Source organism: Bolinopsis microptera, chromosome 3, assembly GCF_026151205.1.
Source record: "Bolinopsis microptera isolate Bmic1 chromosome 3, MBARI_Bmic_1.0, whole genome shotgun sequence".
Classification (NCBI taxonomy): Eukaryota; Metazoa; Ctenophora; class Tentaculata; order Lobata; family Bolinopsidae; genus Bolinopsis; species Bolinopsis microptera.
Genome location: NC_087074.1, coordinates 100,550 through 113,965, shown reverse-complemented (window position 1 = coordinate 113,965; position 13,416 = coordinate 100,550). Strand labels below are relative to the sequence as shown.

The 13,416-nt window shown below is 37.7% G+C and overlaps 1 protein-coding gene across 4 annotated transcripts in view; it reads left to right on the top strand.

Annotated features, from left to right (window-relative positions):
• Positions 1 to 13,416, top strand: part of LOC134812953 (dedicator of cytokinesis protein 7-like) — a 132,937-nt gene that overhangs the window by 68,530 nt on the left and 50,991 nt on the right. For all 4 annotated transcript variants that reach the window (XM_063820585.1, XM_063820583.1, XM_063820584.1 and 1 more), the window contains exons 23-24: positions 1,022 to 1,125; positions 6,612 to 6,762. In XM_063820585.1, the coding sequence (XP_063676655.1) occupies positions 1,022 to 1,125; positions 6,612 to 6,762 (255 nt within the window). The remainder of the gene's footprint in view (positions 1 to 1,021; positions 1,126 to 6,611; positions 6,763 to 13,416) is intronic.

The following is a 13,416-nucleotide window of genomic DNA, read 5'->3' as shown; positions in this document are numbered from 1 at the left end:
AGCCCGCTGATATAGCCCGCATGAAATTTGACCAGTAGTGATATAGCCCGGAGACCAAATAATCAAATAACAGTTTCACTTTATTTTTTTGCCCGGTAGGGCTGCCGGCTGATGATACAGCTCTAAAACTTTAACTATTGCAATTCACGTGCACCATATTTATGATGATCGATACAAATTTGACTTTACACGCTACACAATACACAATATACAGTTGTTAAAGTTATAGCAAGCACTCTTTTTGATAGTTTAAGATGAATTGATTGTTTGATCGGCCCTACACATTGTGCACTGATTAACTCTCATTGTACATTTGTCATGGTGGGGGGGGTTACAACGGTCATTAATGTCAGTATTATAGAATTTTGCTGAAATATACATATACATTAATGCACATTAATGCCCATTTGCATTTATGCCCATTAATGCACATTAATGCACATTAATGCCCATATTTAATAGAAAAATGAGAAAAAAGTATGGGCATTAATGGCAGTATTTTAAAATTTTGCACATTAATGCCCATTAATGCACATTAATGCCCATATTTAATAGAAAAATGGGCAAAAATGGGAAAAAAAGTATGGGCATTAATGACAGTATTATAGAAAAATAGAATTTTGCTGAAATATACATATACATTATTGCACATTTATGCCCATTTATGCCCATTAATGCACATCAATGACCGTTGTATCCCCCCCGTCATGGTAACAGGAATTCTTTGTTACTCGTAGTATGGATTGACGGAGATACACAATTTTTAATCTTGGCACATTTGCATACTTAAAGCATGCTAATATCGTAACTATTCATATGAACTGCTTACCATCAAGTCATAAGTAGTCCTCGGACTGGGTCGGGCTTCTTGGATACTGAAATCACCTGGGACACCCTGATGTATAACTTACGAGGAGAGCTCCCAATTTTCTCAAATATTGGGTCTTATTTTTGTAAAATAAAGAAATGGAACTCGGAGTCTATTATGTTCAACAAGCAGTCATATATTTTTCTATTTCAGATCAAGTCTATGGCTCAACACCTTAGCAAACTACAATGCAAGGGTAAATCTAGGATGTCTTGGTTCCCTAAAGATTTTAAAGATGATCTCAACCGCCTGCTTAAGTAAGTTGATAGATAGTGACAGTTCACATTACTTTATCATTTAGTTTCTATTCACGTTGTTCATATAAATATAAATATTTATTATATATGATAAATATTCGGTATTTATAATTTTAAAAGGTTTGAAACGGCATCATCGAATGTTTCATCCCCCTCCAAATGTTTCATTTGGAGGGGGGGATCTCATCGCCCATTTATTCCTCAACTTTTGGTCATTGCTATTTTTAAGGCTCTGTCCATTAAAAGCATTCAAAACCTGAGTTATGATGAAAATAAACATCACTATCGTATTAGCCGTGCGCTAATTAGCAAGAACAGCTACATTTCAGCTCAATAGAGTATGTAACAGAAATATTTATTTTTGATTTTCCGATTTTGACCGGAAAATTATGCCAAATGCCCATTTTGCATTTTGCCGATTTATTCCTTAGCTTCGGGGGGGGGGGGGGGGGGGGGGTTAGATATATATATGTATATATATATATATTGTATAAAGATGTTAGAAAAGGACTATATTTAGTGTAGGGCTAGTGTAGTTCGTAAAGTATTTATAAGCTTATCTTTTAACTTAATAGTTAGGCCAAACTAGTCGACTCAGTGAGAAGAAATAATAATATATATATAGACACGGCACCCAAACTAGTTGACTCAGTGAGAAGCAATAATAATGATATATATATATACGGCACCCAAACTAGTCGACTCAGTGAGAAGCAATAATAATAATATAGACACGGCACCCAAACTAGTCGACTCAGTGAGAAGCAATAATAATAATATAGACACGGCACCCAAACTAGTCGACTCAGTGAGAAGCAATAATATATATATATATATACACGGCACCCAAACTAGTCGACTCAGTGAGAAGCAATAATAATAATATAGACACGGCACCCAAACTAGTCGACTCAGTGAGAAGCAATAATAATAATATAGACACGGCACCCAAACTAGTCGACTCAGTGAGAAGCAATAATATATATATAGACACGGCACCCAAACTAGTCGACTCAGTTAGAAGCAATAATAATAATATAGACACGGCACCCAAACTAGTCGACTCAGTGAGAAGCAATAATAATATATATATGTATAACAGATGGTTTGCGTTAAATGTCCATTATGTGCGTCATAGTACAGTCAGTTATGCACAAAAGCTGTAGAATATCTGCACGATTGGGGAAGAATTTTTCCTGAAGCACAGGCCTTTATCAAGGTATTAGTAACTCAATTTCACTCGGAGGCGCCTGTTTTAGCTTGGGCATAACCCTACAGGACGCTTTGAAGTTGAGTTACCCAATTGCGACTGACGCATGCTTAAAATGTGTCTAACTCAGCTTATGATTGACCAATTGAGGTCAATTAACCTGTCAAAATGACCAGAATGAGCACATTAATAGGGGCGAATAAAGGTTTTAAGGTCCCAAACCATTCAGTTTTTGAGTTATAAGACAAAAACTGTGTCGCGAAGCCAAAAAATCAGGATTTTGTAACTTTCTTTATCAAGGGTTTTAGAAGATCTGTAACCCCATCAAAATGACCGGAATGAGCACATTAATATAGGCTAATGAAGGTTCTAAGGTCCCAAACCTTTTAGTTTTCGAGTTATACACCATTAACTTTGTCGCGAAATCACAAAATTGGCCGCGATAAGTATCTTTAATGATAACAATCAAGTTTCCGAATATCGTTGTTTAACCCTAACAGGATTGAAAATAACGTCTTTAAACAATAAATAAATAGGTACAATCCAATCTATTGTCATAAGACAGCACAGAATAAACCGTATATTTTTATTTGAAAATTCAATTAATTATTGTATATATAAATCAAGCGTTACATTAATTCAGCCATGCAAAATTACAATGACATATTTTGATATTCTAATTGATAAATGGTACTGCAATATAAGTTGCTTAATGTTTGGCCGGATGACAACTAACTAAAAAAGAAAAATAAACTTGGTTACATAATAATTAATTCGGCTGAACCAACACATAGCAAGAGCCACATATAAGTTTAGAAAAAATGAACCAAAGTTCAAATGCCAAGTTCTACTTCAAGTTTCTTACTATAGCAATTAAACTAAAGCAATCGTCAAGAACTTAGATTAGATCTAAAAATATTCTCTTTGTGATTAGCTCGGTCCTGATGTTGATGGACTGCGTGTTTTTGATGATGATGAGCTTTTCTGTATAAAACAAGTACATATTAACCTTGTATTGATTTATGATAAACCCATCTTACAGGATTGTTTGCAATTACACAATTTTAATCATCCAACCATTTCGGTATGCACTGGACTGGCCTCATTACGTGCAATGCTAGGCCGTTTTTCATCATAATATCAAGGTAACTTTCCCAAATTACCAGAAACTTAGGAGGTGAAAATCCGAAATCGAGCTTTATTTAATGACAATACATCAGCTTGCCCGTAACAAATAACCATTAACTCAATTACTGCTGAAAGGTTTCAAATGGTACAATGCTGTTTCTTCCTGAAGTGATTTGTGACTGCACTAGACTGTATTCTATTGGGAGAGAACAATACCAAGACTTTATTCTTTGATCAAAAGAGGTTATTCAGACTGAAAAAGCCTAAAAAATAACAACCTTATGATCATGAGAAAGTGGTAAGAAGCTGCATCAAGGTCATCATTGAATATAGAGAATAGCCTAGCATAACTAACTAAACTCAGACCAGCATGTGAAGATAGAAGTGAGGCAGCAAGACAGCTCTTCTGTCAGGAATTCACGAACATTCCAAAATGTTTGGTCGACGGAGAAGGAGGTTCTTACCACAACGACGAGTCTCTTCTTTTGTAAGTCATTGGTCCTTAATCAACCCAAGTGTATCGTTTAGCATTGCCAAAAGCTGATGGCTGATGGCCTAGCTTTGTTTTAACAAACAAAGAGGCTGGATATCATTTCTGATACCTATCAGAACTGCAGCATCAAGACCACAACTCGTGAGGCAAGGGGTATAGAGGGTACAGCAAACTTTAATGAAGGTGATCACATGCCAGAGACATCGAAAAATAAAATGAGTGAACAAAACTGAACGAAATCATTCAGAAGAATCCTTCCAATCCTATATTTTGGCAATGGTCTGGAGAGGTGACAGTTTCATTGAGAAACGGGTATGGTCTCGTAGTGATGGGGTCAGGGGTATCATGGTGTGGCAAGATGTTCTGGGGGTTCCCAGAGGAGAAGCTGATGGGTCAGAAGTTCATTATGTCTGGCAAGATGACCAGCGAGCCTCATCCTCTGCTCAGCTATCTTATCAGATGCTCAGATAATGAGGTGTTCATACACTTCGTTATTCTGCCGTTCTGACCAGCTTATGTTACATCCTCAGCAATCTCGTATAACATCCATCTATACGCTTTGCGAGGGTGCGACTGACAGTCCTTGTTTCAGAGCAATATAGAAGAATGCAGATACAGATGGACTCGACTGTTGCCAGGAACAGTCGTACCTTGAGATCTCTACGCATACCGTACTTCCATAATATCATCTTCATCTGGAGGCATGCTGAGTGCTGACCAAGCCTTAGCTTTTCTAACTTCGAAGTCTTTCTCAGGACTCTTCATTCTACTACCCAGGTAGACAAAGTCCTCGACTTTTCCTAGATACTCTTCCCAATCGCAGCCGAAAGTTTCGGATTGTCATCATCTCTTATGTTGATTCCCATTTCCCATGTACTTAGTTGGCCTCTTGAGGAAATCTTGGGCCTCTGCAACACTATCCGTGATTATAGCAAGGTCGTCAAGAAAGTCTGCATTAATGACCTGTACTGCCGGATGGTGTCGGCTTCTTCTAGGCTGCAGGGTAACTCCTTACCCTCTAGGGCAACCCATGTAGTCAATTACAATTATGAAGAGATAGGGTCATAGGGTGCCAGTCGTCAGAGGCCCAGAGTGCAAGTGTCTCCCTGCATTACTGCTGCCAAAATAAGGAATGCTTCACTCAGACGATCCTTAGTGATAACATGAGCAACATTATCTGAATACATCCCTTGTATCAGGCTCACAATCTCCTTGGGATTTCCATATGCCGAAAGGATCTTCATAAGGAGTCCAAGGTGGACACTGGACGCTGTCAAATGCCTTCTTAAAGTCAATGAAGACTATATTACCGCTGTCAGATTCTTATCAACTGCCCCCTCAACTACCCTCCTTAGTCAAACTGTCAAAGAATATGGCTGGTGGTTGATCTACTCTCCCTAAATCGAATCTGATTGATTGTAAGGATCTCTTCTATAGCAGGCTTGATCCTGTTCAAGATTATCCTAACAAGTTACAACGTTTAATTAAAAATCATCCTAACGTTTGATCTGTATCAATTCACGGTTATATTATAAGTATATAATGAATACGGTTTATTCTGTGCTGTCTTATGACAATAGATTAGATTATACCTATTTATTAATTGTTTAAAGACGTTATTTTCAATCCTGTTAGGGTTAAACAACGATATTCGAAACTTGATTGTTATCATTGAAGATACTTATCGCGGCCAATTTTGTGATTTCGCGACAAAGTTAATGGTGTATAACTCGAAAACTAAAAGGTTTGGGACCTTGAAACCTTCATTCGCCTATATTAATGTGCTCATTCCGGTCATTTTGATGGGGTTATTGATCTTCTAAAACCCTTGATAAAGAAAGTTACAAAATCCTGATTTTTTGGCTTCGCGACACAGTTTTTGTCTTATAACTCAAAAACTGAATGGTTTGGGACCTTGAAACCTTTATTCGCCCCTATTAATGTGCTCATTCTGGTCATTTTGACGGGTTAATTGACCTCAATTGGTCAATCATAAGCTGAGTTAGACACATTTTAAGCATGCGTCAGTCGCGATTGGGTAACTCAACTTCAAAGCGTCCTGTAGGGTTATGCCCAAGCTAAAACAGGCGCCTCCGAGTGAAATTGAGTTACTAATACCTTGATAAAGGCCTGTGCTTCAGGAAAAATTCTTCCTCAATCGTGCAGACGAATGTGCATAACTGACTGGACTATCAGTCACGTGACACCCACAAAAGTTTAATATCATGAATTACGTGCTTATACCAATGGGTATTTTTTGTGAAAGTTGATATTTAGATAGCAGTTGACCAACAAACTAGGACCAGTGACCGAACTTTTGAGGGGGTCCCTGACCCCAACCGCCAAACGTTGCCTGCGGGGCAGCCACGCCCATATATGGTCCAAATTAGGCCCAATTAAGCCAAATACCCTGAACATGCCCAAAACCCAGGTTTAAGGTGCTCCACTTGCAGCTAGTGGTCTCCTGAACTCGTATATGAAATTCATCAAGATTGATCAAAAATGACTGAGTTATGAGCCATGAGGCAAATTTTGGAATTTGGCCGCCAAATTTTTTTGGCGGCCTAAATTAAAAATCGGCTTCGTAAAATAAGGTGGAAATACGATTTAGAGTCGATTCTGAAATTTCAATAAGGTACTAATTAATATTCTCAGGTTAATATCCGGTAAAATCCTGGGTACGGTAGCTACCAACCCACCCTACGCTCAGTTCGTCAACAAAAGTCTCGCTTATTTTCTCCAGGACCTCTTCTCTCTCATGGACCGAGGCTTCGTGTTCGAGCTTGTTAAAATGTACTGGATATGTGTGAGTTAATATTTTATAAAGTTATGAACTTTGTAATCGAATTTTTTTTCCCTACTCTTCCCGAAGGCAAAGAGATCGTAGGGAATAAGTAATCGGGTTTGGATATATGAGGTGGCCCGACGGTCCTGCGATGACGACAAAAGTCTGCTCCTTCGCAATATAGGCCACTCCCCTATAATTATGTGTATAAAAGTAGTCTATTATGCCCGCGCGCGACGCCAGTTATGTGTTAATTAATTACAGGCATGGCAACCAGTTTTTGGTGCTTGAAGACTGTTAAACAGGTTTCCATCGGGTTAAAATTACTCTAATTCATTAATATAGCATATTAGTCATCTGAGCGGATCAATCATCAATGTAAGTGTTATTTTGGTGAAACAAGCTTAATAAATCACCTAGTGATAAAATTCAGCAAGTCAAAACAAATAAAATTATGATATCAGCTGATAAACTCGTGGCTGATTATTTAACAGTTGATCGACACTGATTTGATTTGATTTGAAACTTTTACAAATAGTACATATACAATACAGCAAAGAGAATATTTAAAACAAACGACATCATTGGGTATTATGCTGTGTAAAAGTCGTAGACCATAATTGTAGAAATACTAAAAGCATGGGTAAGTGGTACAAGTTCTGGGGATATACGTATTACAGGTAATATTTCTACTCCCAGACTCACTAACACCACCTCCATCTAAACACACAAAATTAATCTAGAACACACAAAAATAGAATTGTCAAAATAAATAATATAATGATAGACAATGTCACCACGATGCGACCGGAGATGTGGCAGCAATAAGGAATAATGCATAATTGCGCGGCATTCGTAACACAGCGCTGAAAAGCATGGCTACATACTGATTTAATTTCGCGTAATCCAATTACGTATATTCACTGAGGACCACACGAGGGCCACATCCTGGCGACAGAAAGTAAATGTGATTTAATAGATATAGTTCTATTATACTAATTTAAATAATAGTGACGACTTGACAGACTTAAGGTATTTAGCCTCGAACCGCCAATTGTGGAGAAATTTATTTTAAATTTGATCAGTTCGATAATTTCAGTTTTAAGTTCAATTTTTTTGCATAATTTTTGATTTTGATAAGTTCAGTTTTAAGTTCCATTTTTTGTATTTATAGTAAGTTTTCAGTTCTACAAGTCTTTTAAGTAGACTTATCAGGTCTTTAGGATGTTCTTAGTAACTACTTTGGATTTGTGCAAAGTTTGATAATAATAATAATACTTGTTATATTCAGCATCGTGACCGATCTATCAGTGGCGGGGGCCCACCTATAAATATCATTTGCATTCCTTGACTTAGTCGGGGTCTGTCATTTTGTCCCAAACACACACACACACACACACACACACACACACACACACACACACACACACACACACACACACACACACACACACACACACACACACACACACACACACACACACACACACACACACACACACACACACACACACACACACACACACACACACACACACACACACAGATTTCTTGAGATTATCAAGATTGATTTCATATACTACATTTTGTAAGTACTATATTTTATATACTATTTTATATACTATATTTCATATACTATATTTTATATATTACATTTTATATACTATATTTTATATACTATATTTTATATACTATATATCAATGTTGCTGAGTTTACCAAACCATCAATATGGTCAATATTATGAAGGAGCAAACAGACTTTTGAGAGAATATTTTGGATCTAGTTTAAGTTTCTGAGGATTGCTGTTTAATTGCTGTTTAATTACTGTGTAATTACTGTTTAATTACTGTTTAATTGCTGTAGTATGAAACTTAAAATTTAACTTATCATTTGAACTCAATGAAACGAAAAGTTTCCAATGAAACGAAAAGTTTTATTTTACATTCCTTTAATCATAAATAAAATATGAGCTTAAACCACGAATTAGTTAGCTAGACGTAAACTTGAGGAAATATTCTTTATTTAAAAAAACTTTATTTGGTTGTTAGTATTTTTATTAGAACATTTTTTAGAACATTTGAATATAATTTGAAACATTACAGAAATGTTGTACAAATCGCTCAAACACACACACTCGGTTTTAATTCGGTAAAATTCCATTCGAAAATTAAATGATTCTCAAAATGTAGGTGTCTAATGAAAATATGATACTGTGTGACAAAGTTAAGTATGTCGTAGTGAAATAGAGTTAACTGTCGATAAATTCATGTGAGGTACTATCGAAGTTCAAAATGTTGTGATGGGTGACATGATAATGACCGATAAGAAAAAGTTTTCATGTCAACTGTGCCAAATCCATAACAGTGTGATGACTGTCAAAGTGTCTACCACTAGGTACTTGGACGAACAACTGTACCCGAGGTGTTCTGAGAGAATAAGTGGACAGGCTCGGGAACACGAACGCGCGCTAGTCGCTAGGGCAAAAATGCACAGTAAGCAGGTTAAAAAACGGAAATTAAAATGCCGTTTGGGCCAAATGCAGTGAGCCAGTAAGGTACGGTCGTAGGAGCGTAGTGGCTCTGAATACTAAAACTGATGAGGCTGATGCTGAAAATGAAGACTAAAAGAGGGGGAAGCAAAGGGGAAGGACAGGATGCAGGGGGACAAGAAAAAAAGAAACAAGAATGGAGACTAACCACCTGCTGAGGTCTGGCTAAAATCAGAATGCAGTGAGCGGCCCATGTGACATAATCGTCCGTGGCAGTCTACCCCGTACGCAGACTACGGTCCAAGATTTCAGGCGCCAGAATACACCTTTTGGTGCAGAGCTGGTCACGACCAGGGTCCTCTCGGATACCCCGTCTCGGAGGTCGGGCCAATGGAGCGATCCATTGCTGTACTGACAACCATTGTAACCCTATCACTCTGAAGGCCCCACAGTTCCTACATGGACGCACGGCCGGAAGCCCATGTAGGGACGGAAAGTCCCAAGAGTCGCTCATAGCATCCGTCACAGATCCAAAGCAAGAGGAGAAGGAAAGGAAGAACGAGAAAAGCAAAAAAGAGCTGAAGGACTACTTTCCATCTTCATCACGAAGGCTGTCTTTGTGCTTGAGGTTCAGACTGTACATTTCTCTGATGGTTGAGCATGAAAGTCTAATCAAGTTCACATCCTGCTCGTTAAGGTTACCGTAAAGATCTTGGGTACGAGAGAGAGTGTTGACAATGTTGGTCAGTCCGTTGTCATTGCTGTTTCCCAAGCTTTCACTAGCTCTGGTAAACTTGTCTCTGATAGCCTTCCCTTGTGGGCAGGAAGTGAGAAAGTGTGTTTCATCCTCTATGATCCCGGTTGATCCTTTCAGTTCACAAAAGGTGCAAGTTCTGCTCTCTAGAGGTGTGTTTTCGTATCTCCCAATTTCTATGCTGAGTCTGTGAGAACTGCACCTTATTTGAGCTGTTGATCTTCTGTCATCGAGAGTTCTTGCATAATCTAGGTAAGGCTCCCATGCAAAGACTGTTTTGACGTCCTTGTAGAAAGTGAGTTTCCTGCTCTCGTTAATCTTTGATCTCCAGGAGTCTGTAAACAGCTTTTGAAAGTTATTAACCAGCTCGTCTGGACTGCAAGCGTCTGCAAACGCAGTTGCATTGAGTAAAAGCGAAGAGTTCCTTGCATATGTTCTAGGATCAATGTTGTTGAAGCACTTGATGATGTTTTCTATTCCAGAGTACCACGAAAGATGCAAGTTTACTTGCTCAGTCATAGCAGCCTTCACCAGTTGAGACGATGGAAGACACATTATCCTTTTGAAGTATTTGACACTTAGTTTTAATACTTCGATCAGTAGTGGGTACGAACCTGTTATGGTAAGTAGTTGAATTTAGGGGAATTTAGTGAGACAGGGTCAGTTTCTCTATTGTCTTAGAAAAATTTCTACTTTACAGTAGGCAATGCTGAGTGGCAGGAATGAGGGACCAAAACGCTTGGGGCTAACAATGGCCCATTTACAAACCACTTCAGACATGGCAATGATGTCATTTATGCTTAATTCGTCTGAAACTGACCCTACTGCACTTCTAACATTCTATAAAAATCCCTCCTAAAATAGGTATAAAGATGCATAGCACAAAACACACAAACAAAAATGTTTATAATCCATATATAAATAAATTTCTATAGAACTTTCAAATTTCTATAAAACTGATAAACCTATAATCTATTTATATATATCTATTCATTTTGCACCCAGAGAAAGATGTGATCACAGAGGTAGTATCGATATTATGTTCATGCCAAGGTATGGGGCTGCTGCAAGTTATATTTTGCTAAGATATTGCAGCTTTTGTAAGCTTAAGTAATCTAGGCAAGGTCAATTTTAAAGTTTTTGAACTGGTTTCATTTGTTATTTGTTCTTTACTATATTAAGTATATAAAATATATATATACAAATTATATGTTCTCGGGGGTCGTCGTCGTTTTATTTTGTATATAAATTATGCATAATATATAATAATAACTATAATATTACAAAAATATACTGGGCACACTGCAGTCTTCTATATACACTGCACTCTACTATACACATTACAGTCTTCTAAAATTATTTAATATATAAACTTTAATTAGATGTATCTAAGTTTAAATATAGCGATTTGCTATACAGAATTAGAAAGTAAAGTTAAAACCTGCATACTATTCGCAGTATACATAGCTAGTAGCTACTACAGTAACAATTTCATATTACCATCGTTATATTATTGTCTTATCATGAATATAGTATGTATTATTTTATCATGGTTTAACTACATGTTACTAGTCATCCTCGTCCGAGTACTCGTCGTCAGAGAAGATCCCTTCGTAAGTGCTGTGTCTGTGCATTGATCTCCAAGAGTCGTCGGAACTGTGTCGACTAGTGCCACTGCTGCCAGAGTTACTGCGGCCTGGGGACGGCAGTGTCACATTGCAGCTAACCTCTCTTGAGAGTCTGCGAGTGCGGGATTCGTTACTCTCTGTAATTCCACAGCATCCGCGCGCATACTTGTCATCCTTCCTACAGCAGGACCACACCCGCTTTAGAAATGCTCCTCTGTGGTAGTGGTCCCACTGATCGTTACCCACTACAAAATCCATTCTCTTCCGAATCTCTTGTACCCAGTGTTTAGTGTCGGGGTAACAGTTACCCTGCATATACAGTACGCGTGTCTTGTTGCTCTTGGAGAGGTACACTAGCTGGAACATGTGGGATCTGTTGAAAGTCTCCCTGTCCATTCTCTCACACGCCCTCATACTCTCTACAGCGACACTTCCTTTTAACTTCCTACAGTCCACCGTCCAATACGTTAGCTTATCCTGGGGAGACATTGTACTTCAGACATTAACTCTATCCTGGGCAGACATTGCACTTCAGACATTAACTTTATCTTGGGCAGACATTGCACTTCAGACATTAACTCTATCCTGGGGAGACATTGCACTTCAAACATTAACTTAATCCTGGGAAATGCTTATGACTATCTACCTACTGATTTACCTGATAAAGTTTGAAATATCTGCGTTGAAACTTCGCTTTGATGGTGGTGACGCTTTTAGCTACTGATCTCTTAATCAGCAGTCCATGACGAATAGGAACTACTGTATCCGTCATACTACACTACTATGTTATCATCGTTACTATCATTACTATCGTTACCGTCATATTACATTCTTTACTGATAACCAGGGGTTAGTCTTTAAACAAAAGTTTAAAGTTGTACAGAAAGCAGGTCAAATACATAGTTTGAATAGGACAATTTAAAAAAGTGTTTCTGAGTCCTTGTTTAGGATATAACTGTCAAAGGTTTTGGACAAAATATACACTCAATTTACTAAAAACACAATAAAACACATCCTCCACCCGTAGTCCCTACAATAAAACGGGTAATAGTCGACTAATATTTCCATTTAGCAAAAGTACATCAAATTTGTGAAATGCATGATAATTATGGGTATGCACATCAATAACGGTATAATAAAGTATAAACAACAACAAAAAAGCAAAACATTAATTAATTTATCAAACTGGAAAATTACAGTACTGGGAAGAAAGACCGGGGTTCAAAAATGTATACTCATTAGAAGTGAAATATAGGGGTTAAATGAAATACATTAAATGTATTAAAACAAAAGTTAAATTGATTACCAATTATTCAACGCCACTGCACAACAAACTTGTCGGCCCACCGAGGAAACACGGTCGAACACGAAAAGAGCCCAATTATTCTCTTCTATTCAGAGGAAACACGGTCGAACACGAAAAGAGCCCAATTATTCTCTTCTATTCAGAGGAAACACGGTCGAACACGAAAAGAGCCCAATTATTCTCTTCTATTCAGAGGAAACACGGTCGAACACGAAAAGAGCCCAATTATTCTCTTCTATTCAGAGGAAACACGGTTTTATTTAATTATTCTCTTCAGAGACCGTGTAGACTATAAACTAGCTAACTGCACAAGTACAATTTTCTGGAATCATTTACAATCGTGTGATAAGCTCATGTTTTAACTTTTAAGTAGTGTTCATGGTGATCATATTTTTGGATCCCCGATGGGCAAACACTCGTCACACCAAGCTAAAGGAAACCTTTCGACGTTTCACCATACAAAGTAAGGTGATTTAAACTTTTACTCAGCTTACAACG